Source organism: Megalobrama amblycephala, linkage group LG15 (assembly GCF_018812025.1).
Source record: "Megalobrama amblycephala isolate DHTTF-2021 linkage group LG15, ASM1881202v1, whole genome shotgun sequence".
NCBI lineage: Eukaryota > Metazoa > Chordata > Actinopteri > Cypriniformes > Xenocyprididae > Megalobrama > Megalobrama amblycephala.
In genome coordinates this window covers 10,010,713-10,037,178 of record NC_063058.1, presented here as the reverse complement: position 1 = coordinate 10,037,178, position 26,466 = coordinate 10,010,713, and the positions used below count along the sequence as shown (strand labels likewise).

General features: G+C 36.0%; 1 protein-coding gene across 6 annotated transcripts; it reads left to right on the top strand.

Moving 5' to 3' along the window:
* Positions 1 to 687: 687 nt before the first annotated feature.
* bnip2 (BCL2 interacting protein 2) lies at positions 688 to 26,466 on the top strand. 6 transcript variants are annotated; one of them, XM_048157801.1, is made up of 12 exons: positions 688 to 1,526; positions 7,680 to 7,775; positions 10,009 to 10,082; positions 10,197 to 10,382; positions 16,862 to 17,044; positions 17,423 to 17,525; positions 19,779 to 19,910; positions 21,156 to 21,242; positions 21,336 to 21,434; positions 21,714 to 21,749; positions 24,844 to 24,891; positions 25,493 to 26,466. In XM_048157801.1, exons 1-11 carry the CDS (start codon positions 1,177 to 1,179, stop codon positions 24,854 to 24,856), a joined length of 1,359 nt encoding a protein of 452 aa, XP_048013758.1. In that variant the 5' UTR covers positions 688 to 1,176; the 3' UTR covers positions 24,857 to 24,891; positions 25,493 to 26,466. The 6 variants fall into 6 exon arrangements, with proteins under 6 accessions (XP_048013758.1, XP_048013760.1, XP_048013754.1 ...); XM_048157803.1 differs by lacking the exon at positions 21,714 to 21,749; XM_048157797.1 differs by lacking the exon at positions 24,844 to 24,891.

Sequence of the window (26,466 nt, the reverse complement as noted above, 5' to 3'; positions counted from 1 at the left end):
CATCAATGACTTAAATTATAATCAGCTGTATTTTTGTAATCAAATAAGTTAAAACAGTTTTATAAATATTACTTTTGTCCAGATTTTGGAGGCACCAAAAATGGGAAAAAATAACTTGTATATTTTCTGTTTACTAAACCTCCTGGTACTGACACGGAGTAGCTATAAAAACATTCATCTAAAATAAATCATGTTATTCTAATATATTGTGATTTCAGTGTAGACTGAATCACAAATCTTCAATTATTAGCGAGGTCCTTCTATAGTGTTCTGCCGCCATCTAGTGTATTACTATACCTGACAGCCTAATGTTATAACATCGACTCATTAGGTCACAATGTCCACTGGCGGGGCATATCGGGTTTCATTAACTAGTCTATGCGAAATTTTCGAAACAAACAAACAAACTTTTCCTCCATGTCATTTGCACCACATCTCGAACAACGTGATGGAAAGTCTTGCTAAGGCTAATTTCATGGCTAGCATTCTATGTATCCCATACACACAATTAAATGTTAGTTTTGCACTTTTCGCATGATTTGACGAAATAAACACTAAATAAAATATTTCCACTTTTTAAAAAAATCTACAGAAATAAAAATGTTAATTTCTGAGCTCATTCGTAAAGAAACCGGAGACTTTTATTTTGAATGAGATCAAAATAAGGACCGGAAGTTTGGGTATTATTGAGTCAGACTTCACCTTAATTTCCCCGACACTTCCAAAAGAAGAATGACGGCCGGTTAAAGCAACAGATGAGATGGGTCTGCAGAGTTTGTCAGCTATTAAAACTGTCCTCTAGACCGTTATCGACCATTTTAAGTATTATCTGCATGTGTTTTGATATGATTGACACGCATTCTCACCTTTATATCTTTTAAACTGACAGCAGTTGTGCTGTAGGAAGGAAGCAGGAGAGGAAAAGGGACTGACTGCGCACTAAACACACTCATCGGGGAGTTTACTTAAAAGGACAAGATTGTTTTTCAGCGTACTTGATAGCCACATAAACGCTCGTATTTTAAACACAATCTATTATAAGTATTAATATTAATCAGAGATATCTTAGATTATGTAAAGACCTGATTGGTTTATTATTAAGGTTTGTTTTTCGTGCAAAGCATTGTTTTTCTTGTGTTTTGCTGATCGATAATAATCGATCCGACGTGATCGATCATGGCCACAGATGTGATAGCGACTGAAGAAGTCTCAAACCAGAGAGACTCGAGTGATATGAACGCTAACAAAAGTAATCCCGAATCAGACACACCCAACCGGACATTTGAGACGCAAGAAAACAGAAATATAAGTAGCCCAACATCATTATCATCGGCTCATTCTGCGGAAGAACTACCTGACGACTCCATAACAGGGAATTCACTGGCGAATGGGAACAGTGGGATCCGAACAGGAGATCCGCCGCAGGAAGCAGCGACTCCAGACAATAGACAAAAACAAGGCGTGAGGACTTCAACTCCTGTGCGACCACTGCACACTCTCTCTTCAGCCGCTGAACACAATGGAAGGTAATGTTTTTAAAGTCCCTGTGAAATCAAAATTCACAATCCTTGTTTTTATGGAATATAGCAGTCTTTATTATAAATGGTTTATCTGTGCACCTTAAAAAAAAAAGAAGTGCCAACGTGATCTTTAATCAAAATAACTTATCTGATGATGACGTGTTTATTGGCGTGAGGGCGGAACAACCTGTCACTCATGAGATCGACCAATAGCGAACCACAAACTTCCAATCAGTTCTCCATGAACAAAATCAAGTCCCGCCCTACATTTTATTCTAGTTTGTGAAGTCGTTTGACACTGATATAAAGTGTTGGGTAATGCGTTACAATATTGCTTTGCTCCCTAAAAAAGTAACTAATTGCATTACTTTTTATGAAAAGTAATGCTTTACATTACTTTTGCGTTACTTTTTTTTCACCTGGGCTGGACTTGTTTGATTGTTTTTTTTTAATAACAACAACAAAAAAAAGTTCTATTTTTGGCAAATGTTAAAGGGATAGTTCACCCAAAAATGAAAATTCTGTCATTTATTACTTACTCTCATGCCGTTCCACACCCGTAAGACCTTTGTTAATCTCTGGAACACAAATTAAGATATTTTAGTTGAAATCCGATGACTCCGTGAGGGAGCAATGGACACTTCCTCTCTCAAGATCCATAAAGGTACTAAAAACATATTTAAATCAGTTCGTGTGAATACAGTGGTTCAATATTACTATTATAAAGCGACGAGAATATTTTTGGAGCGGCAAAAAAAAAAAAAAAACGACTTATTTAGTGATGGCCGATTTCAAAACACTGCTTCATGAAGCATCGGAGCACAGATGAATCGGTGTGTCAAATCATGATTCAGATCGCGTGTCAAACTGCCAACGGCTGAAATCACGTGACTTTGGCGCTCCGAAGAGCAGATTTGATACACTGATTCATTTGTGTTCCGATGCTTCCTGAAGCATTGTTTTGAAATCGGCCATCACTAAATAAGTCGTTATTTAGTTTTTTTGGCGCTCCAAAAATATTCTCGTCGCTTTGTAATATTAATATTGAACCACTGTACTCACATGAACCGATTTTAGATATGTTTTTAGTACCTTTATGGATCTTGAGAGAGGAAGTGTCCATTGCTCCCTATGGAGGCCTCACGGAGCCATCGGATTTCAACTAAAATATCTTAATTTGTGTTTTGAAGATTAACGAAGGTCTTATGGGTGTGGAACGGCATGAGGGTGAGTAATAAATGACAGAATTTAAATTTTTGGGTGAACTAACCCTTTAAAGGGATAGTTCACCCGAAAACGAAAATTTGATGTTTATCTGCTTACCCCCAGCGCATCCAAGATGTAGGTGACGTTGTTTCTTCAGTAAAACACAAATGATGATTTTTAACTCCAACCGTTGCCGTCTGTCAGCCGATTAATGCGTGTCAATAGGAACTCCATCTATAAGAGTCAAAAAAACATGCACATACAAATACAAATTAAACCCTGCGGCTCGTGACGACACATTGAAGAAACGATCGGTTTGTGCGAGAAACCGAACAGTATTTATATCATTTTTTATTTTTAGAACACCACTATGTCCAACTGCGTTCAGCATCCGGTTAGTAAGGTAAAAAAAAAAAAAAAAGCGTTCTGATGACAGAAGTGATGTTTTGCGCTTTGCTTCAATGAGTGCTAGACATTACTTCTGTTGTCAGAGCGCGATCAGACCTCACCAACCGGATGTGGTGGGCAGTTGGACATAGTGGTGTTTTAGAGGTAAAAAATTATATAAATACTGTTCGGTTTCTCGCACAAACCGATCGTTTCGTGTCTTAGGACATCAATGTGTCGTCACGAGCCGCAGGGTTTAATTTGGACTTGTCTGTGCATGTTTATTGACTCTTATAGATGGAGTTCCCATTGACACGCATTATATGACTGCAGACGGCAACGGTTGGAGTTAAAAATCATCATTTGTGTTCTACTGAAGAAACAAAGTCCTCTACATCTTGGATGCCCTGGGGGTAAGCAGATAAACATCAAATTTTCATTTTTGGGTGAACTATCCCTTTAAAGGAACACTCCACTTTTTTTTTTTTTGCAAATAGGCTAATTTTCCAACTCCCCTAGAGTTAAACTGTTGAGTTTTACCGTTTTCGAATCCATTCAGCCGATCTCTGGGTCTGGCGGTACCACTTTTAGCATAGCTTAGCATAGTTAATTGAATCTGATTAGACCGTTAGCATCTCGCTCAAAAATGACCAAAGAGTTTCAATATTTTTCCTATTTAAAACTTGACTCTTCTGTAGTTACATCGTGTACTAAGACGAACAGAAAATGAAAAGTTGCGATTTTCTAGGCCGATATGGCTAGGATCTATACTCTCATTCCGGCGAAATAATCAAGGAACTTTGCTGCCATACCATGAGTGCAGCAGGCGCAATGATATTACGCAGCGTCTCTCACAAATGTCTCCATAGTTGCAAGGCACGCTCCCTGTGCAAGCAGGGGGTCACAGGCACTGTGTAATATCATTGCGCCTGCTGCATCCATGGTACGGCAGCAAAGTTCCTGCAGCTTTTGTGTAGAGATCATCTGCAAGCTGTGACATCATTATAAATAAAAAGGAAACAAAAATGTTTGTGTTGTTTACATTTTATGCACTTGCTTGCCAATTGCCAACAAAACACAGACATTTGATGCAGTTTTGCTCACCACCAACTCTTTAACAGTGTAAATAAGTCAGAATACATGAAATAGCATTATAGCCCCCCCCTTTAATTACATGCAAAAGGGTAAAAAAAAACATTTTCATTAATTAAAATAAAGCTGAAATAATCTAAAATAAGTATTAGATGAAAATCTCAGAAAATTAGAAATGTCTTGCAACTAGGGCTGGGCGATGTATCGAATGCTTTTGTCACGCGCATTTCTTCAGTAAAGCCGGTTCCCTGATTACCGCTAAATCGTCATCACCTGCTTTCAAATGGAGCGGCATTTAATAGACAGAGCCGTAGATCACTGATAAGCCACGCAATATCGCGTTCAATATCTACGGCGATACATATCGATATTGAACGCGATATTGCGTGGCTTATCAGTGATCTACGGCTCTGTCTATTAAATGCCGCTCCATTTGAAAGCAGGTGATGGCGATTTAGCGGTAATCAGGGAACCGGCTTTACTGAAGAAATGCTCGTGACAAAAGCATTCGATACATCGCCCAGCCCTACTTGCAACTAACTGAAATAATTTAAGTTGAAGTACTAAAAGCACTAAAACTGATGTAAAAATAAGAGTTGACAAAAGCACATAACAGACAAACTAAAATTAAAATGAAAACTGAAAAAAAAAAAAATCAAATTCAGAATATTAATAAATGCGAAATAATTCTAAAACAAACATTTGCTCCCAAACTAGCTACTGTTATTTGCAACACTGTTACCAATTCTGAACTAGTTTTTATTTTAATTTTATTTGTGTAATTTTAAACTATTTAGACACATACCAAATTGATTGAAAACCCTATTAAAAAAAAAAAAAAAAAAATTGACCGTTAATAAAACTTGATTTTTGAGTTTCACACTTTATTTTGCACCCTATTCATAGAGTGCCTTTTGATTCTGTGCTGTTACTGTCACTTACTTATGGGTGTGGTTACATGCAAAAGATATACGCCTGCAGGTTATATATTCATAACAGTCTCCAGGTGTGTATAGTCTATTCAGTCATCTACTTTGACCTCAAGTGTGTACAAACATTGAATATTCTATCCATTTAAAATCGAATAAAAAAATCTTAAAAAGATACTCGCCCTCATGTCATGAACACATTTTTTTTGTTTGTTTTATATATATATATATATATATATATATATATATATATATATATATCTCAATGTTGGTTTTGTCCATACAGTAAAAGTCAGTCGAGTCCAAAGTTGTTTTGGACCCCTTTTGACTCATTGTATGGACAAAAACAGTTGCAACATCATTAAAAAAAAAAAAAAAAAAAAAAAAAATTGTGTGTGTTCCAAAGAAGAAAGTCATTTACATAAAGCTAGTTTTAGCAAACTGACATGAGAAAACATGCGGCGTTGTGTCCCATGACACAACAGTGTGAACTGTTGCAGATCTCTTCTAGGAAGGGTGGCATAAAGAGCAGCAGACATTCCCCCTGGAGGAGTATGACAGCTACCACATGGATGGCATGGCAATTAGCTCCCATCCACAGTTAACCAGTGTCCATGTCTCCCCCTCACATCTGAGCGCCAGCCTCTCTTTGAAATGACTAAACAGCTGGTGGATGAATGACTCCTTTGCTGTGCCTCATTCATTAAAATCGGAAGACATAACAGCCCGTACTCACAAAACACACACGCACAAATAACAGGACAAAGTTGATGGAAATTAGATATTTTTAGGTTATGAAAAGCGTATTTTATATAGAAACTTATTTTTTTATTGAAAGTCATGCATTTAAAATAGTATACTTATATGCTGTTTTTGCAGTATGCAGTCTAAATATTGTGTGTAGTATGCATGTTTTCCGAATACATGGAATATCTGGATAATTGATATGCATGTATTCGCCAAAATATGAAGTATGCAATCTTATCTCTATTTCCTGTGTGACAAATGAACTAGAAGTAACACAAGCAGAAATTTTTAATGTCTATTTTATTGACTCTCCATTGTTAAATCTGACGTTAGCTATTGTGTTAACTAATGAACTATTTTTACTGTATTTAAATAAATAAAAATAAACTAAAATATAAGTATCAACTTAGCTTCAGGTTAGAAATGTTAGAAAAACTTAGAAATGTTGTTTTGGCAACTAACTGAAATGAGTACTAAAGTACTCCCTGATCAAGTCCTAAATTGAGTACTAAAATTGAAAAATAAAGCTAAATGAAAAAAATCGCTAAACAAAAAATAATGATAAAAGCACATAAACTAAAATTAAATTGAAACTTCAAATATAAAAAAGCTAAATGCCACAATACTAGATATACTATACTAAAATAACACTGCTACAAACAAACATTTGCTCTCAAAATAGCTACCCCGTTATTTTCAATCCCGTTGCCAATTCTGGCATAGTTATATATATATATATATATATATATATATATATATATATATATATATATATATATATATACTTTCTGTTTAAAGTGGATGTTTATTTAATGTTAATTTTTAAAAATCACCCAAATAAGGGTTTTAAACTCTTTAGACGCATACCAAATTATGGTAACAGGGTTGAAAACCCCATAGAAGATGAACATTATTTGTTACTATGATGTTATTAACATCAAGTTAAACTAAATGAACATGGAAAATGTTGTCTTGGCAACTAGCTGAAATAAAATAATTTTAAGTTTTTGTATATTTCATTTCTGTTAACGTTTATTTTATTTCAAGTAATGAAAATGTGTGTGTTTTTTTTTTTTTTTTATAGTTTTAGTTTCAGCCTGAACACATCTCATGACAATGCATTTCTCTGTTTTTTCTTCTGTTACAGTCTAAATCATAAATGTATTCAAACATTGGATCTAGTGTTTGGTAATTAAATATAAAATATCAACCCTGTATTCTTGAGGAGCATCCCGTCCTATCGACGATCTCACTGTGAAATGACTTTAGTTCTAGCAAGAAGGGCATCCTAATCTGCTCCGTTTCCAAGAAATTAAAGCGGGTTTGTTCTTTATGGCAAAACATTGAACTTTGAACACAGTCCAAGAATTTCAAGCCTTTTCAGAGTCACCACCCAAATCTTTCCCCAAAGAAGGTGAAAATCTTTCGTCTACTTCCATTTGTAAAAGAGCTTATCTTGTATGTAACAGAATTTGTTGTGTATGAAGTCCTCAAGGGTTTACATGCCTTTGTATTTGAGATTAACGCACCAAAGAGGCCCATATGGATTTTTTTTTAATGCCATAACACTGCGTCTTAATGTGCAATGGTCTTATTAGGCAGTTCAAAACTCTTTTCAGCCATTTCTCTGTAACTATTGAGCTCTGTGATGAATGACTATCAGCCAGTGTTGGATTTTGACTTCTGGACTCTTTCAGCTCGGACGTATTGGTTTTTTTAGTGGGTGAATAACAGACTATGAACTAAAGTTTTTTTAAAGTCAAAACAGTTGCCTAATGTCATTTTCTTTTTCCTTCAGTTTTGAGCACCAGGAGTCCGTGGCGACCACAGAGGCACGGCTGAGAATGGAAGGGGTGGAGCTAAAGGAGGAGTGGCAAGATGAGGATTTCCCCAGGTAGGCTGTTATGTATGTGTATGATAGCTGTGTTTTTTTTTCTTTTTTCCCTTTTTTTTCATGATATGTATTGCAACATACATTACCATTCAAAAGTTTGGGGTCAATAAGAGTTTTAAATGAAATTATTACTTCAGTTAGGACACATTACATTTATCAAAAGTGACAGTAAAGACTAAAGACTTTTACATTGTTTTACATTTTTAAATCAAAGAATCCTGAAAACCTGTAAATAGTTTCCACAAAAATATGAAACAGCACAGCTGTTTTCAACACTGATAATAAGAAATGTTTTTTGAGCACAAAATCATATTAGACTGATTTCTGAATATGACTCTGAAGACTGGAGAAATGATGCTGAAAATTCAGCTTTATATCACAGGAATAAATTGCATTTCAAAATAATATTCAAATAGTTACTAAAATAAGTTTTTACTACAAATAAAACTTGTTAAAAGCTTGTTAAAGCTACAATAGTTATTCAGTAAAGAGCAGTGAGTAAGTGAGTGAGAGTTTTAGTTCTTTTATTACAACCCGAATTCCAGAAATGTTGGGACATTTTTTAAATTAGAATAAAATGAAAACTAAAAGACTTTCAAATCAACATGATTAAGTATAAAAGGGATGTCTTAGAGAGGCAGAGTCTCTCAAAAGTAAAGATGGGCAGAGCTGTGAAAGAGTGTAAAAAGATTGTGGAATACTTTAAAAACAATGTTCCTCAACGTCAAATTGCAGAGGCTTTGCAAATCTCATCATCTACAGTGCATAACATCATCAAAAGATTCAGAGAAACTGGAGAAATCTCTGCGTAAGGGACAAGGCCGAAGACCTTTATTGGATGCCTGTGATCTTCGGGCCCTCAGACGACAATGCATCACTCATCGGCATGATTGTGTCAATGACATTACTAAATGGGCCCAGGAATACTTCCAGAAACCACTGTCGGTAAACACAATCCGCCGTGCCATCTGCAGATGCCAACTAAAAGGAAGCCATATGTGAACATGGTCCAGAAGTGCCGTCGTGTCCTGTGGGCCAAGGCTCATTTAAAATGGATTGTTTCAAAGTGGAAAAGTGCTCTATGGTCAGACAAGTCCAAATTTGACATTCTTGTTGGAAATCACAGACGCTAAAGAGGAGGGAGACCTTCCAGCGTTCAGTTCAAAAGCCAGCATCTCTGATGATATGGGGGTGTATAAGTGCATACGGTATGGGCAGCTTGCATGTTTTGGAAGGCACTATGAATGCTGAAAGGTATATAAAGGTTTTAGAGCAACATATGCTCCCCTCCAGATGACGTCTATTTCAGGGAAGGCCTTGTGTATTTCAGCAGGACAATGCAAAACCACATACTGCAGCTATTACAACAGCATGGCTTCATCGTAGAAGAGTCCGGGTGCTGAATTGGCCTGCCTGCTGTCCAGATCTTTCACCTATCCAGAACATTTGGTGGATCATTAAATGAAAAATACATCAAAGACGACCACAAACTCTTCAGCAGATGGAAACCTAGATCAGGCAAGAATGGGACCAAATTCCAACACCAAAACTCCAGAAACTCATAACCTTGATGCCCAGACGTCTTCGAACTCTTTTGAAAAGAAGAGGAGATGCTACACCATGGTAAACATGCCCCCGTCCCAACTATTTTGAGACCTGTAGCAGACATCAAATTTGAAATGAGCTCATTTTGTGGATAAAATTGTAAAATTTCTCAGTTTAAACATTGATGTTATCTATGTTCTATTGTGAATAAAATATTGGCTCATGTGATTTTTAAAGTCTTTTATTTTTCATTTTATTCAAAATTAAAAAACGTCCCAACATTTCCTGAAATTCGGGTTGTAACATTGACAGCAGGTTTACATTCTTTTAAGACTTTATAACTCATTTAGCATTGTGCTTACAAGGATACTTTCCACTAACGGGAATTTTGACATAATTTTGTGTGTTTTTGTCCATTCAAGTGCGAAAGAGAACTCTGTCTGAGAAGCAGCTTTCTGTGTGTGTGCGCTAAATGTCTGTGCTCACATAGAGTCGATTTGAGTTGTGTTTTTGTCTTATCATGCTTGAATGTTTTAAAAGCATTTGAATGAATGACAGCTTGATCATATAAAGTAAAAGATGCTCCATTAATTGCGTTAAATATTTTTAACTTATTAAACAGAAATCACAAAATTAACACGTTCATTTTGACAGCCCTAAAATATATATATTTTATTTGGGTTGCCAGGCCACTTCCAGAGGAGGAAGATATTCAGCTTGATGAGGAGCTTTTCACTGGGTCTTCTGGCGAAGGAGCACCTTGTAAGCCATAATGATATGCACTCAAATATACATGATATGTAGATTGAATTATTCATTTTTTACTATTGTCAGGAAACTATTATTTAGCTTTTGTTCTTTTAACTTAAATTGCAGCTTCACAGTCTTACGGACTAAACAGTGCAAAGAAAACTAAAAAGAAACTTTTGGCTCCGGAAATCAGCCTAAACCTAGACCACAGTGAAGGCTCGATCCTGTCAGATGAGCTGGATGAGAGTACAGAACTGGACCTGGATGATATAGACACCCCTTCAGACAACAGCAACGAGTTTGAGTGGGAAGGTATGATGGTGGTTTAACCTTTTAAATGTTAATGGTTTAACATAACATAATCCCTAACAGCGACTAATCGAATTATTTAGTCATTTTGCAGCCTTTTGCAAACTTGTGTCTTTCTGATCCTGTAGAAATGCTCCTTACTAACAGCACAGAGATCTTTTCATGGACCAGCTTTGTGCAATAACTCTTAGTTAAACAGTATTATGTGTTCTTGTTTTGTTTTTCTGTCCCGCTGCTCTCTTCTCTATGTCCTGGAAGGATTGTTTCTTCTCATTGGTTTGCGACAGGCTACAGGCCTGCGGTTTGTGGTAAGGTTACCTGACTGGATGTTTTTACTCCCTGATCAAGTCCTACAACATTGATTTCATTTTCTTTTTGAGATATCACCCTTTTGGTATGGTTTGAAATGGCACTACAAATCAGACGTTATCCATTGTTTTTGTGTTGGAAAATTTTGATGGTTGGATTTTGATTTGTGCATGGTTTTTCCTCCAATCTCATCAGATCTGATTCTGTTAATCAGCCTCATTTTGGTGTCCTGATCATTTTTGTTAAATCACTTTTTGAATTTAAAGCAGAACTAAGTAACTTTTTTTACCTTCATAAAAAGTTTTCTAAGTCCTTACGATGGTTAATTGACTTGTAGTGGTGTGTTTGAGGTGAGCACTAACCCCCTCTGGCACATATACGGCAGAATACAGCACTTGCAAGTTGAGCTGCATCGACCCGACACAATCTCGCCTCACGTTCATGCGAGAGTGACAAAATGCTTTACGGTAATTCAAAAACAATGTATATATTATGACTTTATAAGACAATTTCTAAAATTAACCACCTCCATCGAGTGTACTGTATTTGCAAATTACCCACCTCCTCTTTCTTGTACTGTATTTGCCAAAACTACTGCGCTGGTGAGCGTTGTAGTCGTTGTAGTCCAGAGCTGCGCTTGGAGTATTTACGACAGTGTGATTGACTGAAGGAAACTGTAGGGGGAGCTTTGCAAATCTTACTGAGTTCCGCTTTAAAGGCAAAAACACTGCAGCTTTATTTGGTGAAAAAGAATTTAGCATTTAGTACTTTTCAGACACTTAATTGCATGTTATTAACAACTAAATTAAAATGTATTATAGTTTAAATTTATATTAAATGCAATTTCTTGACATTTAGAATCACTTAAGTACATCTTTAAATGTAACTTCATATGTTAAAGTTTACAAGCATTTATGGTAAACTTCAATATACTTTAATGTCATTTTTAAGTAAGTAATGTATTTAAATAGATTCTAATTACACATAATACATTTAAAAAATATACATTTTAAATGTTATATTAAATAACACTACAGTTAAAATTATAATCAGGTACTGTAGACGTACTTAAGTATGTTTGTCAACACATCAAAATTTGCGTTCTTTAAAGAACAGCAAATGATTATTGCAACATAATGTTTTCAAATATACTTTAAAGTAAAATTTGTCATTCGAAATTATTGCAAAGTGTACTTAAGTGTTTTAAGAAACTGACAAAAGTGAAAGGGTTCTTAGACATTATAACAGATGAATTTATATTGAGCTGTTAAAAACTCAAGTATATTTTCACTAGCATGTATGTAGGTACTGGTGTATTAGCATTAGCTCTGTTCCAAAACCTAGTTAGCTGCCTCACTGTCTACTGCTACCTACTGTCTACATTGGCAGCTCCCTTCTAAGACAATATATCAATCAAATTTGAAGTGACTGATTTGAAAAGCTCAAATAAGTTACACATACAGTTGATTCCTGTTGTCTTATATTAGCATGTTGCTAAGCTAACCGCTACATACTTTTAAAGGTCCCGTTTTTCGTGTTTTTTTTGAAGCTTTGATTGTGTTTATAGTGTGCAATATAACATGTGTTCATGTTTCGCGTGTAAAAAAACACAGTATTTTTCACATAATTTACTTATCTGTATACCGCTGTTTCCACTGTCATAAAAACGGGCTGATGACTTCCTTGTTCTATGAAGTCCCTCCTTCAGAAATACGTAACGAGTTCTGATTGTGCCAGCGGTTCCTGTGTTGTGATTCGACAGCAGTTTAGCGCACCGTGCCCGTAAAGGTCACGCCTCTTACCATAACGTGGAGATGCATGCGCTCAGTGTTATTGTAAACATGTCTTTAATTTTACCCTATCAATTTGAGCCGGAATCAGACCCGGTGATTGGACTGCGGGATGAAAATAACAGCGTTTCGACGACATGGCGACAAACACACTCTACAAACGCAACTCTTGTGTATTCCTGTGGGAATGTGGGTTTTAGTGACATCATTAAAGAAGGAAGTAGAGGGATGTAGTCCAAACTGGCCGTTCGATGTAGGCGACTTCTGTTAAATAAAATATCTCGCTTGGCATTGAACTTTGAGCTTTAAAATTTTACAGATTTTATTTATACTCTAACAACAACATTACACACTAACTAAAGTTTGAAACATGGGATCACGAAGAAAGGGACCTTTAAAAAGCTCAGAAAATACATTGCACACGCGAATAATCCTTGCCGTTTCTGTCATACTTGAATAAAATTCATGTAATTCCCTCTAATCTGCCATCTCGGAACATTTTGGAGCATCTTGAAATGGATTCAGGATTATTCCCTATTGAAGAAATATATGCGATGCTACCTGAGATTTTTGGCCAACGTTTGTGATACAGACAGTTTTGTGCTACAGGTTTAAGAATTTCATAGAGACATGTACACATAAAAGAGTTTATTTTATCATAGTCATGTGCTCATTTGTGTTCTGGCACACAGAAGCGAGTAAACAGAGTTTTCATTTGTACCTTGTTTTGAACTTTTAGGAAGTTTATATGGAAGATTGTTTCGGCCACTGAATACAAATTTTAATTGACTTTTTTTTTCTTTCTCACAATTGCGAGTTTATATCGGAAAATTCTGACTTTTTCTGTTTCAGAATTGTGATACAAACTTGCAATTGTGAGTTATAATGTCAGAATGGACCCTTCGCAAAAACCTCCCCCCCTCATTGTTGCCAACTTAGCGACTTTGTCGCTAGATTTAGCGACTTTTCAGACCCCTTTAGCGACAATTTTTCAAAAAAGCGCCTAGCGACAAATCTAGCGACTTTTTGGACAAACCTCAGTAACTTTTCAAATGTCACCAGCACTGTCCTGTGAGCGCGAGGTCTTGCTTTCCCGCTGCCGTCATTGAGCGGCTGAGAGGAGCAGCAGCACCGTTGAGTGCACGGCATCTGACAGATGTGAATGAGCGAGTACATACGAGCACACAGTGTTGCCACGGACCAAACACTATTTCTGATTCTCCTTTGTTTTATATTTAAAGAATTTAGTTTGATGGTTTTAATTTCCATTTTTCTCGTGTGCTTATTATCACTTATTTTACTCACTATCACAGAGCTTTAGTTCATCCAGTTTCCGAACTCTCTGAATTCATGTAATTTACAAATGTATAAAAATGTCATTCATTATATCATACGCGTTTTGTTGCCGGACAAAAAAATAAAAAATTATATAGGCATATATATATATATATATATGAGAACAGCTTTATTTGACATTCGGCTATATTATATTATATTGTATTAAAATACAGTAGGCTATGTGAGCACGGATTAGGAGAGAAAACACATTAGGCAGGCAGAATGCAACCGGCGTGATGACGTCACGAATATGCTAATTTACCCATGACGTCATCTAGCGACATTTAGCGACTTTTTGGGCAGGCTTTAGCTACTTTCCTTTGAAAATAGTTGGCAACAGTGCCCCCCCTTAGTTACTGTTGCTTTGTCCGACAAGCCATGGCGCTGTCACGCCACACAGAGTGAAAAATACACTGCAGAGCAAAGAGGACACTGACAACACGTCGACAGACAAGACAGAGCAGGTTACTTATGATTAGGGATGGGCATTTTTCCAAAATATTGTATTCGAATATTTGGGCTCGTAAAAAACGAATATTCGTTTATTTAAATGAGGTTAAACGAGAAAGACGTTATTGTTTTATATTCATCAATATTTAGTAACCATTTCTGAACAAGCTTACAATTAGGCAATATACACAACAAGCTTACATTATATCTTAAGGTTTTCTTTTAGTTCAAAGCATTAAACAATATGTGTAAACAGAAAATATTAAGAACAAAAGCATTTAATCTCAAGCAGCGCGAGCGGGAAAAATACTAATAAAGCAGACAGCGCCAGTTATTGTACAAAACGTATATACACTCGAGTCAATATATGGTTATCGTGTTCATATTGTTCACATGTTCATGTTGAGAAAAACAATAATATCCATATGCTCTTGTCAGAAAACGAGCCGTGCTGACAGACGTTGCAGAGACACAAAGATAATATAATATAACTGTGTGCTAAGCTAAGTTTCTAAACAGTAAGTTAGCACTTTGTTTTCTGTTCGTAAATATATCTCCCTCCATGAAACTTAAAGGAAGCATATGCCTCAAAATCATTTTGCTAACAGATAAGTTATCATCTTGGTTCACTAGGGAATGACTTAAAGCTGCGCTTACCTGTCGTGAATGCAGTGATGGACAGCTGTCTTTCCTCACTCGACGGGTATTTAGATTTCATGTGCTTTATCATTATGGTGTTGATATTATGATAACTCAGTTTCATTAATTAATTTGATCAAAAGTAATTCCATTTTGTAAGATCATTTTCATCTAAGTAATTCCAAACTTTGCGAGGCAGACGACAACATTATGTGACGATCAAATAAAATAAACTTGTTAAACACGCTCCACAGCGCCACCCGGTGCATTTAGTTATAACTGCGAGTTTTAGTGCTTAGGATTTATCATGGATTCACTGCATTTACGGCCAGCAAAGCAACATTAGTAAAATTCGAATAGTATTTTTATTTTTCGAATATTAATTACAGAACGACTATTCGACTATTTGTGCACATCCCTACTTATGATATTAAACAAAGCCCAAGCTTTCAAATTGTGTAACTTTTTTTAAAAGAAATTCGAACAATAAAAACTGTTTTGTGGCTCTTTAAAGTGTCGTGACAGATTGCTGTAGCGCCTCAGCTCAAGCGGCTCGTGAACTAGGGGTGTAACGATACGCTCAGGTCACGATACGGTACGTATCTCGATACGGAGTTCACGATACGATACGTATCACGATATTTTGAACAAAATGAAACTGAAATTCAAATAAGATTTATTAAAAAAACATGAACAAATTTCAATAATTTTCCTTGTTGTACATACAAGATCACATTTCAATAAAATAAATAAATATAAAATTTTAATAAAAACCTTCTGATTCAAATTAACAGTTGAATAGGGCTGTCTGTCACTGAAATTTTTTTTTAAATTTAACATGAACTTAGAATTATGAATAGGGGCCGTTCACATATCGCGTCTAAAAACGCGTGGAAGGCGCGGCCGCACCGCTTCTCCTTCTTTCCAAAGCGCATGCAAATGAACTGAGCTCTCCAGAGGATAGGATGTTTCAAAGGATAAATGATTTCACCCTTGCATTTTCAAGTTATTGATGGAGATAAGATATAAAAACACCATGACAGCTATGTCAGCTGTTCGGCTGAGCTTTTGATGTTTTGTTACGGAAAGGCCATAGCTGATCTAACACGACCTCCTGCGGCACTGAGAAGTTGAGAATTGCTGCGCGTCGCGACAGCGTGTCCCATTATGGCGCGCCTGCCGCGCGGCTACATTTGAAATAATAACTGACTTGCGGAAAAGACGCAATTGTGAACGGCCCCAGAACTTCTTAAAGCAAAGCATGAAGCGTTTTTGCTTTTCTGTGAGCACAGCTGTTGCTGTGCACTGCGGTGAAAGAAAGCCACGACTTTTCTCACGCGACCATGCAAGAGACTGACATGAGAAACGTTTAATCAAACTGTGTGCCCTGCGAAGGGAGACACACCATCAATTGCAAATACTTATAGATATAAACTCAATTGTGAAATTCTGCCTTCTCAAGTCAGTCGTGGACCTGAATTGTGAGTTTAGATCTCGTAATTATTACTTTAAACGCAGAAAGACGTTTCTCAGAATTGTGACTTTATATCTTGCAATTCAAACCTTTTCTTAGAATTGTGAGATATTAACTCACAGCCATGAGTTATAAAGTCTGAATTGCGAGGTATAAGCTCACAATTGTGAGGAAAAAAATAAATAAAATATTTAAAATATTAAAATAAAATACATTTCTAGTTGATACTGCTAAACCAAAAGACCATAGGACAAGTGCAAATAATTTGTTTTTGGGGGATGGGGGGGCAGATTTCTCTTATCGGAACATGTTTTTTTTTATTATTATTATTATTATTTATTTTTCATTTGAACTGTAAATCGGTAAAGCATCATTCCCAATCATACAGTCACTGAACTGAACCGTGAAGGAAACGCCGCACATACACTCAAAAAAAACAAACAAATCTTAAATGGATAACACCCTATTATTTCCCTCATCAGATGATCTCCCAAAACCCAAAAGCACAGACCTGCTGCGTAAAGGAGTGGAGTCGGTGCGGGAGTACACCACCACAGAGGAACGTGAGGAGGGCCGTCGCTGGAGAGTTTTCCGTATCGGAGAGCAGGAGCACCGAGTGGACATGAAGGCCATTGAGCCCTACAAGAGGGTTATCAGCCATGGAGGTCAGTGACCACACATTTCCATGTGTGTTATTTACACAAGGACGTTTTCTTTTTGCACCATTCAGGAAGTGAATTCCAAACTGTCAGTGGGTGAAACCAAATATATTTTTGTGGCATTCTCACTTTTCTAGATCACCTTTTCAGCCAGAAGCGCCTGTTACCGTCTGTCACTCCTCTTTTTCCACTTCCTCCCTTTTGCAAACAAACAGCTGCTGCTTTCATTCTAAGCGCCTCTTTTGCATGCTGTTATATAATGGCCATTTACACAGACTCCACAATGAGCTGATCAGTCAACTTGTTTAATAGCTGTAAAAGTGCAAACTAACCTTCAAACGTCTGCCAGTGGCCACTTTCAAACATATTTCCCTTTTTTCACAGGTTACTATGGCGATGGATTGAATGCCATCATCGTCTTTGCTGTTTGCTTTATGCCTGAGAGCAATCAACCAAATTACAGATACATCATGGACAATCTTTTCAAGTGAGTTCTAGATGTTTCTTGTGATGTTCCATATGACTTAGGGGCCTTTTTTACGACACCATTTTCAACTAAAAATGGTAAACTTTTTATGTTTTGGCCATTAATTTGCATGACAATGGCGTTTTGGTGGCCTGAAAACGCAAGCTTTTGAAAATGTACCGTTATCTTCTCCATGTAAACAACAAAAATGCAATGTGTATGCGTATTACATGTTCAGTCTATAGGCGCGTAGTGTTTCTTTACAAAGTGACATCGCCAACTACTGGCTTGGCATAAATAATACAGCATTTTTAGTCATTTTTGTGGATCCGTGTGAACGGGGATTATTTTCAGTTTTAGTATACCATTGTTGTGTAAACTTAACCTTATTCTTGTCAAGAACACTTAAAAATAGTAAGAGTAACTCTTACATGTAAAGTGACCAATTACAGTCAAATAGTTCTCCAGTAGTCTTTGCAAAAATAGTGTACAGACAACACTGATGAAATATGTGTTGCTACTAATTGCAATATTTGTGTTTTTCAAGGACTGTGAAACTTTAGTGAATTGAGCCACTATTTTTCCTCTGACCAATCACTTGTAAACAGATTTTTTTTCAATTTTGGACAGATAAAAACCTGTCAGTTTTTAATTTGATTTAGTTTTAGTCATATTTAGTGATCAGAAATTGTTTTAGTTTTAGTCTAGTTTTAATCGACTTAATATCATTTAGTCGACTAAAATCTAAAGGGTTTAGATAAATTGTAATGCATTAAGCAAGCATTTCTCTAACAATACACAGATCCAGTACACTGATATACATCTGATATTCTCCAAACTGTTCATGTTCACTTAAGACAACCAACTGTACCAACTGTATGGACAGTTTTTGACCGTTTAAGTGCAAAAAGACACTTAAGGGAGCTCAATTCAGTACTTGTCGGGGATTGACACACTTATCATTGAGGTACTATTATAGTTTTTGTTAAAAATTGATTAGATTTGATTTTTAGTTCTTCTGCTTTCATTGTAATTTTAGTTAAAAGATTCTTTGTGTGTGTTTGTCTTTTAGTTTTTGCTTTTAGATCTCTATATTCCTGTTTTAGTTATTTTAGTACATCAGGTTAAGCTAAAGCTTGGAAATTAGATGAATTAAAAAAAAATTATTTATTTATTTTTTTTATTTCAGATAACATTTTTGTTTTTTTTAATGGTTTTAGTTTACTATAATAACCCTTATACTTATAAAATCTATATATTGAATTATGTGTCAAATAATATTCTTAGTCTTTCCTTCCTGTGACAGAAGCTACAATAGTTCACTATGAATTAAATAGAAATTAAATTAAATACAGTTTGTGTAAAAAAGTGCTTCTGCGCGAGCCTGTAGAGCGCGCAACAGCGCCGCGTTTCCCGCGGTTAGATCAGCACGTTACACTTCAAATGTGCGCATCTTCCACACAGGACAGCAGTTCTGACTGGATATTATCCCAAATCATCCCCCTCTATAATTTTTGTCTCGTTTTTATTAGTTGACGAAAATGATAGTAGATTTTCATCATAGTCATTTAAAACTGTTTTTTATTTAGTCGTCATCTTGTTTTCGTCCGTGAAAAAATGTCGTTGACGAAAATTATGATAAATTATTTGACGACAAACACTATATACAGTATTAATCTCGTCAACACACATTCATGGACATGTAGAAGTCAAATCCTGACCTTTTCATATGCAAAATATCGCAATTCTTGGGTTACAGTCATAGCATACATTTTTTTTTTTCCTTTTGCAGTAATGTCTTTTCCCCCCAACAATATGCATCATGATTTTGACTCTGTAGTCCATAGCTGTGCCACCTGAGGCTCTTTTGTGTTTGTTTTGGAGACCAATGATTCAAGTTTTTCTGTTGAACTAACTGACATGTCTAGATATCTTTAAAGGTGCAGTCACATTTACCATTGTTTTCAGTCATTTCAATAGGAATCCACACAATCGGGAATTTCGCGTGAGGGCGAAATGTTTACCCATGCAGATTTTGAAATTTTTCAAGTGGGTTATGTGGATTTGGCTTGTTGTCCAACAGAAAGCTGCTTGATTTAAAAGTGACTGTCAAACCATTGATCAATATCCTATTGAGAATGTACCTTTTTTTTCCTTTATTTGCCAAAATTTCGCTAATGTGACTGCACCTTCAGTCTCTTGAGGTGATGTAGACAAGTCCTGATGCTTCAAACCTCAGGTAGTTTTGCAACTAACATTTTGTGTATCATTCAGGTATGTCATAGGAACCCTAGAACTGCTTGTAGCTGAGAACTATATGATTGTATACCTGAATGGAGCCACCTCGCGCCGAAAGATGCCGAGTGTGGGCTGGCTCAGGAAGTGCTATCAGCAAATAGATCGAAGGTGAGAATCTCTTTGACAGTGTTTACTAACAGAATTTCATTTGAGTAATTTAAAGGGATCGTTCACCCAGAAATGAACATTCTGTCTTTATCCTCGCTCTCATTTCATTCCAAACACAGATCAGGATTAGTTCACTTTCAAATTAAAATGTTCCTGATAATTTACTCACCCCCATGTCATCCAAGATGTTCATGTCTTTCTTTCTTCAGTCGAAAAGAAATTAAGGTTTTTGATGAAAACAGTCCAGGATTTTTCTCCTTATAGTGGACTTCACTGGCCTCCAGATGGTTGAAGTTCAAAATTACAGTTTACAGTGATCCCAGATGACAAATAAGGGTCTATCTAGAGAAACCATCGCTCGTTTTATTAAAAAATAAAAATAAAAAAATTGTATACGTTTTAACAATAAATGCTCATCTTGAACTAGCTCTCTTCTTCTCTATTTGAATTCCAGCAGTGTAGACACTGCTAAGTGTATTACTGCCCTCCACAGGTCAAAGTTTGAACTAATTGTTATATACTTGCACTAGCTTATTGTATTTGACAATTTAGTTCAAACTTTGACCTGTGGAGGGCAGTAATACACTTAGCAGTGTCTACACTGCTGGAATTCAAATAGAGAAGAAGAAAAAGAGAGCTATAGTTCAAGATGAGCATTTATGGTTAAAATTTTTTTTTTAGAAAATGAGCGATGGTTTCTCTAGATAAGACCCTTATTCCTCGTCTGGTATCGTTTAAAGCCTTTTGAAGCTGCACTGAAACTGTAATTTTGACCTTCAACCGTTTGGAGGCCATTGAAGTCCACTATAAGGAGAAAAATCCTGGAATGTTTTCATCAAAAACCTTAATTTCTTTTCGACTGAAGAAAGAAAGACATGAACATCTTGGATGACATGGGAGTGAGTAAATTATCAGGAAATTTTAATTTGAAAGTGAACTAATCCTTTAAACTACCAATAATGTGTAAAAACACACTAATAATAATGAACATTTGAATAAATAAAAAAAATAATAATTATTTAAATTTAAATACATTATATTTTTTGTTATATTATATTGTAATACTATAAAATGTATATTTCGACATTCAAACTATCCCTTTTAATCTATTTTTAATCATATTACAAAAAATTAATATTTAGAAAAATTAATAATAACATTTTCTCAAACCTTTAATGTATACAATCTCTGAACCCTGGAAACAAAATTCTAGTTTTATGTTCGCACAACCTTATTCTGTTAAAGGTTAAGGAAGAATTTGAAGTCTTTGATAATTGTGCACCCGTCCTGGTTTATTCGCACTCTCTTGGCCCTCACGAAACCTTTTATAAGGTCAGTCCTTTTCTAGTTATCTTCAGATATGATTTTCTGCAGTGGCCTCATATCTTAATGCAGCCTTATTCAATGCAAATCTTCCAATTACAGCTCAAAATTTAGCCAGAAAATCAAGTATGTGTACAGCCTGACAGACCTGGCTGAGCTTGTCCCGATGGAGTATGTTTCCATACCAGACTGCATTAAACAGTAAGTATCCCTCCTCCTGCCTGAACACTACTTCCTTTGGTTTTTGTTTGGAAATGATCAGTTTCTACTGTAAATACATTTCACTGAACAAGCTATGCTAAATACATAAATTACCTTCCATACTGAAGTTTCCATACTGTTTTCTTCTCTCGGCAGTATTCCAGCTTCGTAATTATTGTATTGAAAGTCTGATCTGCTGCTAAGTACTAGTTTCTGTTGGCTGTTGTATCTTCAGAAACTCTCTATGCCCTAACCCCTTCTCCCTGCCTTTCCTCTAAGGTTTGACGAAGAAAAAAATAGGAAAAAACATAAAAGGTATCTGTATTTTCATTCCAGAGATCCCTGCCAGATCTCTGTAGACTTTATCTGAATTGCACGAAACTAACAATTAAGCGTTTGGCTTTATTAAGTGTCCACCTATACTTGGTCATTGGCCCAAAAGTTGCTTTTTGAGCTTTTTTTTTCCATCCTTGATTGTCATCAAGATGCTAAATTCCTTCTGTGTGTGCCATCTAACTATAATTTGTTGTAAATGCAGCTGATTTGTACAATTTGTCAAATTTCCAAAGCGAAAAGCTTTGACTTGCTCTGAAATTGCAGCATTGACCTTTCATTATAAAATCCACTGAGGCTAGCAATATTTACTGTAGTTTTTGCCTATCACTGTTGCGGTTTCAGATTCTTTCATTTTGGTAGACTCCATTTAATTTAATACTATAAATATTACTTTGCTTTTAGTTCATTTTTTAAATTTTACTTAATTTTTAATCAAAAACATAGAAATAATATAAAAAGTACAGGGAGATCCAAAGGACTGGACAACATTTTATTAAAATGTTTTTGGGGAAAAAATGTCTGTCAAGGTATGACATAAAACGAAGAAGAAAACATTCTGCATTTTCTTTATTTCTTATTTACTAAGCTCTTAAATTATCCAGATAATACACCCTCACCTGCCACTTTATTAGGTACACCTATTTAACTACTCGTTAACGCAGATATCTAATCAGCCAATCAGCTCAACACATTTAGGCATGTAGACATGTTCATGTGCCAATTTGGGAGCGGCGATTACATTAAAGGTGCCCTAGAATTAAATATTGAATTTATATTGGCATAGTTAAATAACAAGAGTTCAGTACATGGAAAAGACATACAGTGAGTCTCAAACTCCATTGTTTCCTCCTTCTTATATAAATCTCATTTGTTTAAAAGACCTCTGAAGAACAGGCGAATCTCAACATAACACCGACTGTTACGTAACAGTCGGGGTGTACGCCCCAATATTTGCATATGCCAGCTCATGATCAAGCCATTAGACAAGGGCAGCCAGTATTAACGTCTGGATGTGCACAGCTGAATCATCAGACTAGGTAAGCAAGCAAGAACAATAGCGAAAAATGGCAGATGGAGCAATAATAACTGACATGATTCATGATAACATGATATTTTTAGTGATATTTGTAAATTGTCTTTCTAAATGTTTTGTTAGCATGTTGCTAATGTACTGTTAAATGTGGTTAAAGTTACCATCGTTTCTTACTGTATTCACTGAGACAAGAGCAGTCGCTATTTTCATTTTTAAACACTTGCAGTCTGTATAATTCATAAACACAACTTCATTCTTTATAAATCTCTCCAACAGTGTGTAATGTTAGCTTTAGCCATGGAGCACTATCAAACTCATTCAGAATCAAATGTAATACATCCAAATAAATACTATACTTACATGATCCGATGTATGCAAGCAGCATGCATGACGAACATCTTGTAAAGAACAATTTTGAGGGTTATATTAGCTGTGTGAACTTTGTTTATGCTGTTCAAGGCAAGCGTGAGCTCCGGGGGAGGGGGAGCACGAGAATTAAAGGGGCAGCCACCTATATATCGGTGCATAGTTAATGATGCCCCAAAATAGGCAGTTTGAAAAAATGAATTAAAAAAAATCTATGGGGTATTTTGAGCTGAAACTTCACAGACACATTCAGGGGACACCTTAGACTTATATTACATCTTTTAAAAAGAAGTTCTAGGGCACCTTTAATGGTGGGTTCAGTATTATTCTTAATGAAAAACACAACAACAAAACAGTATAATGTCAAACTCGCTTCAATTGGCGCTTTTACATTTCGCTTTGAAACCAAATCTTCCGTCATCGCCTTGTCAGTCAAAAGTGAGGTAAAATCTAACTCCTGCTGCTGATCTGTGCTGCGATTCTCGTTCGGCTCACGCTGAATTGAGCAGACACGTTTAGTTTTTAATTCTAGTGTTTGTTCTCTAACTAAACTATATGATTTTTATTACTATAAAAAATCAAAACGGTGATGGGCAAGTGATGATATCAGCCGATGTTCAGCCGCAACACCGTCTATCCCAGCAAGCCTACTTCAAGCCATCATGATTTCAGGCTGCCTAAATGCGTTATAATATATTGTGAACAGCCTGAATGACGGCATTTATGTGCACATTATTTTTAAAATCTCTGTTATATGCCACGTTAGACTACAGTGTGCGTTTGAGACAATCGCTGCGTCTGAAATCGAATGCTTCTCTACCATATAGTAAGCGAAAAACGGTATGTGAACAGAGTAGTATGTCTGAATTCATAGTATTCATAGTAGGCGAAAAGTACCCGGATGACTTCCTGTGAGATTTTGAAGTGCGTATACGATGGACACTTTACCATCCCATGTGGCCACGGGTTTGTGAATGGAGTTGAAGGGATGTAACTGACGCTGGTAGGTCATGTGACAGTAACAACATGGCGGATGTAGTATGTCCGGATTTCATACATACTATATAGAACATACTTTTTCAGCTGTTGTGAAGTAAATTTAAATTCAAATGTAGTACCTACTCAGCTAATGTTTTGATTGACAGTTTTAGGTGCATTATTGGCAGTGATGGTTGGCAAACTGGTTTCTTGAACATGACTGTGAGTTCACTATACTCAAATGACCTCCACAGTCACCAGATCTCAGTCCAATAGAGCAGCTTTGTAATGTGGTGTAACGGGAGATTCACATCTTGGATGTGCAGCCAACAAATCTGCAGCAACTGCGTGATTCTTTCATGTCAATATGGACAAAATCTCTAAGGAATGTTTACAGCACCTTGTTGAATCTATGCTACAAAGAATTAAGGCAGTTTTGAAGGCAAATGGGGTTCAACCGGGCACTAGCAAGGTGTACCTAATAAAGTGGCCATATATAAAATCCAGTTGAAAAGCTTATTTAGCTTTTTTTTTTTTTACCAAATTAATTGTTTTGGTCTGCATGAAAGTGTGTTGTTTAGACAGAACATTGGAGGCTAGTGATACTCCAAATCTGAGTCATCCAATAACTGTTTCTAATTCAGGTTTATGGCCATATGCACTAACTTACTTGTGTTTGTAATGAACGTCTCACAGATTTAGATTCTGACGTTCTGTCCTCTCAGTTCTGCTGCTGTTAGTGTGGTATGTATGACCATGCCAGTAAATCAGACTTCATGGTGAAGGATTTGAACAGTAAAGTCACTGGTGGTTTACTTTTTTTTTTTTTTTCAAATGCATGCCTGGCTGATGCACATTCTCACTTCTCACTGCATGTCCCACTACACATCAAAGAATGCATTGTTTAAATCTCATAATAGGGAAAAAACAGAGAGTTAGAGTCAGAATACACTTCAAATACCTTGTTTTCCTAACACAGACCTTCTTAGCAAACTTATGACAACACATTGAAAACCACCCACACCAGCTTAACGTGCACAAGCTTCAAATTGTCTTCATAAAATGTTTTTAACTAGTTTGTAATGCAGAATCAACTGACTTGAGTTTCACATTAATTGATTTAAATGCCTTTTGTTTGTATAACAATGTTTTTAACCTCAATCAAAAAGTTGTCTTGGTGATCAAACTAAACCTTTGAGTGTAAAGTCATAAGACCGTCTTTTTGTTGTCTCTGTGTTAAATTGTGTGAGGAAAAAATCAAAAGATGTTCTTTTCGAATCAAACTGAAGTGTTGGTATGTTTTTAATTCTTATCCCTTATGGTTATCATTATTTTTTCTTCTTAGGATTGACAAGGACATGCATGGAAAAGTGGAGATAGCAACTGCTGCAGTGCCAGAGTGAGTCAGAAGAAGAGTTGAAGAAGCTGGAAGAATTAAAGAATGTATTGGGTTTCTTTTAACTGGAGAACGCAAGATATTGATGTCAGAAAAGTGCCTTTTAAAGGAATATTTCAACCCAAAATTAAAGTTCTGTCATCATTTACTTAACCTCATGTCATTCCAAACCCATGTTTTTTTTTGTTTTTTTTCCCTGTGGAACACAAAAGAAGCTGCTCTTTTTGATAGTCACTTTCATTGAATGGAATAGAGCAACTTGTACTTTCTGCTAAATATCTCCTTTTGTGTTTCACACAAGAGTCATTTCCGTTTGGAACGACATGAGGGTGAGTAAACGATGTCAGATTTTTTATTTTTGAGTGAACTATCCCTTTTAAAGCTGCGACTGCCTGTTACTTTATGAACTTTTTTTCTGCCTGTTGCATTTGTGTGCCAAACACCTGTCAGATGGCATCTGGTTTCTGTGCGTTAAACATTTTAATTACCTTTTATGTATCATTTCAATAAGTAAATAATGTCAACATGTTCTAGTTCTTATATCTTGCTCTTAGTTAAGGCACTCTGTTTTCGAACTAGTCAATGCATGTTCATTACATTACATTTAAATATCTATATTTATATCAAAAGGCGATAAAGGAGAAAGATTAATATATTTTTATGACTGAAATGCTTTTTTAGGGCCACAGTCTGGCATTGTTTGTCATCTGCTCACTGAACATCTCATAGTTATACCACATATTGTTTACTGCTGAATGTCTTGTTTGATTTGAGAACGTGGAGAAATGTTCAAAGGAGATGGTAAGGAAACAATCAAAAATGTATTGAACCAGTAACATTTTTCCAATTCACATTCTTTAATGGTTTGGGAGGGGTGGGGTTCTTGTATGTTATGTTCTTGCAAGTAAACTTCCACACAAAAA

Excerpts from the sequence above, each read along its gene's own strand:
- bnip2 (XM_048157797.1), top strand. The coding sequence starts at position 1,177 with ATGGCCACAGATGTGATAGCGACTGAAGAAGTCTCAAACCAGAGAGAC. Across the intron at positions 17,045-17,422 it reads GAGGGTTATCAGCCATGGAG|GTTACTATGGCGATGGATTG; the intron begins GTCAGTGACCAC and ends CTTTTTTCACAG. Across the intron at positions 19,911-21,155 it reads TATCAGCAAATAGATCGAAG|GTTAAGGAAGAATTTGAAGT; the intron begins GTGAGAATCTCT and ends ATTCTGTTAAAG.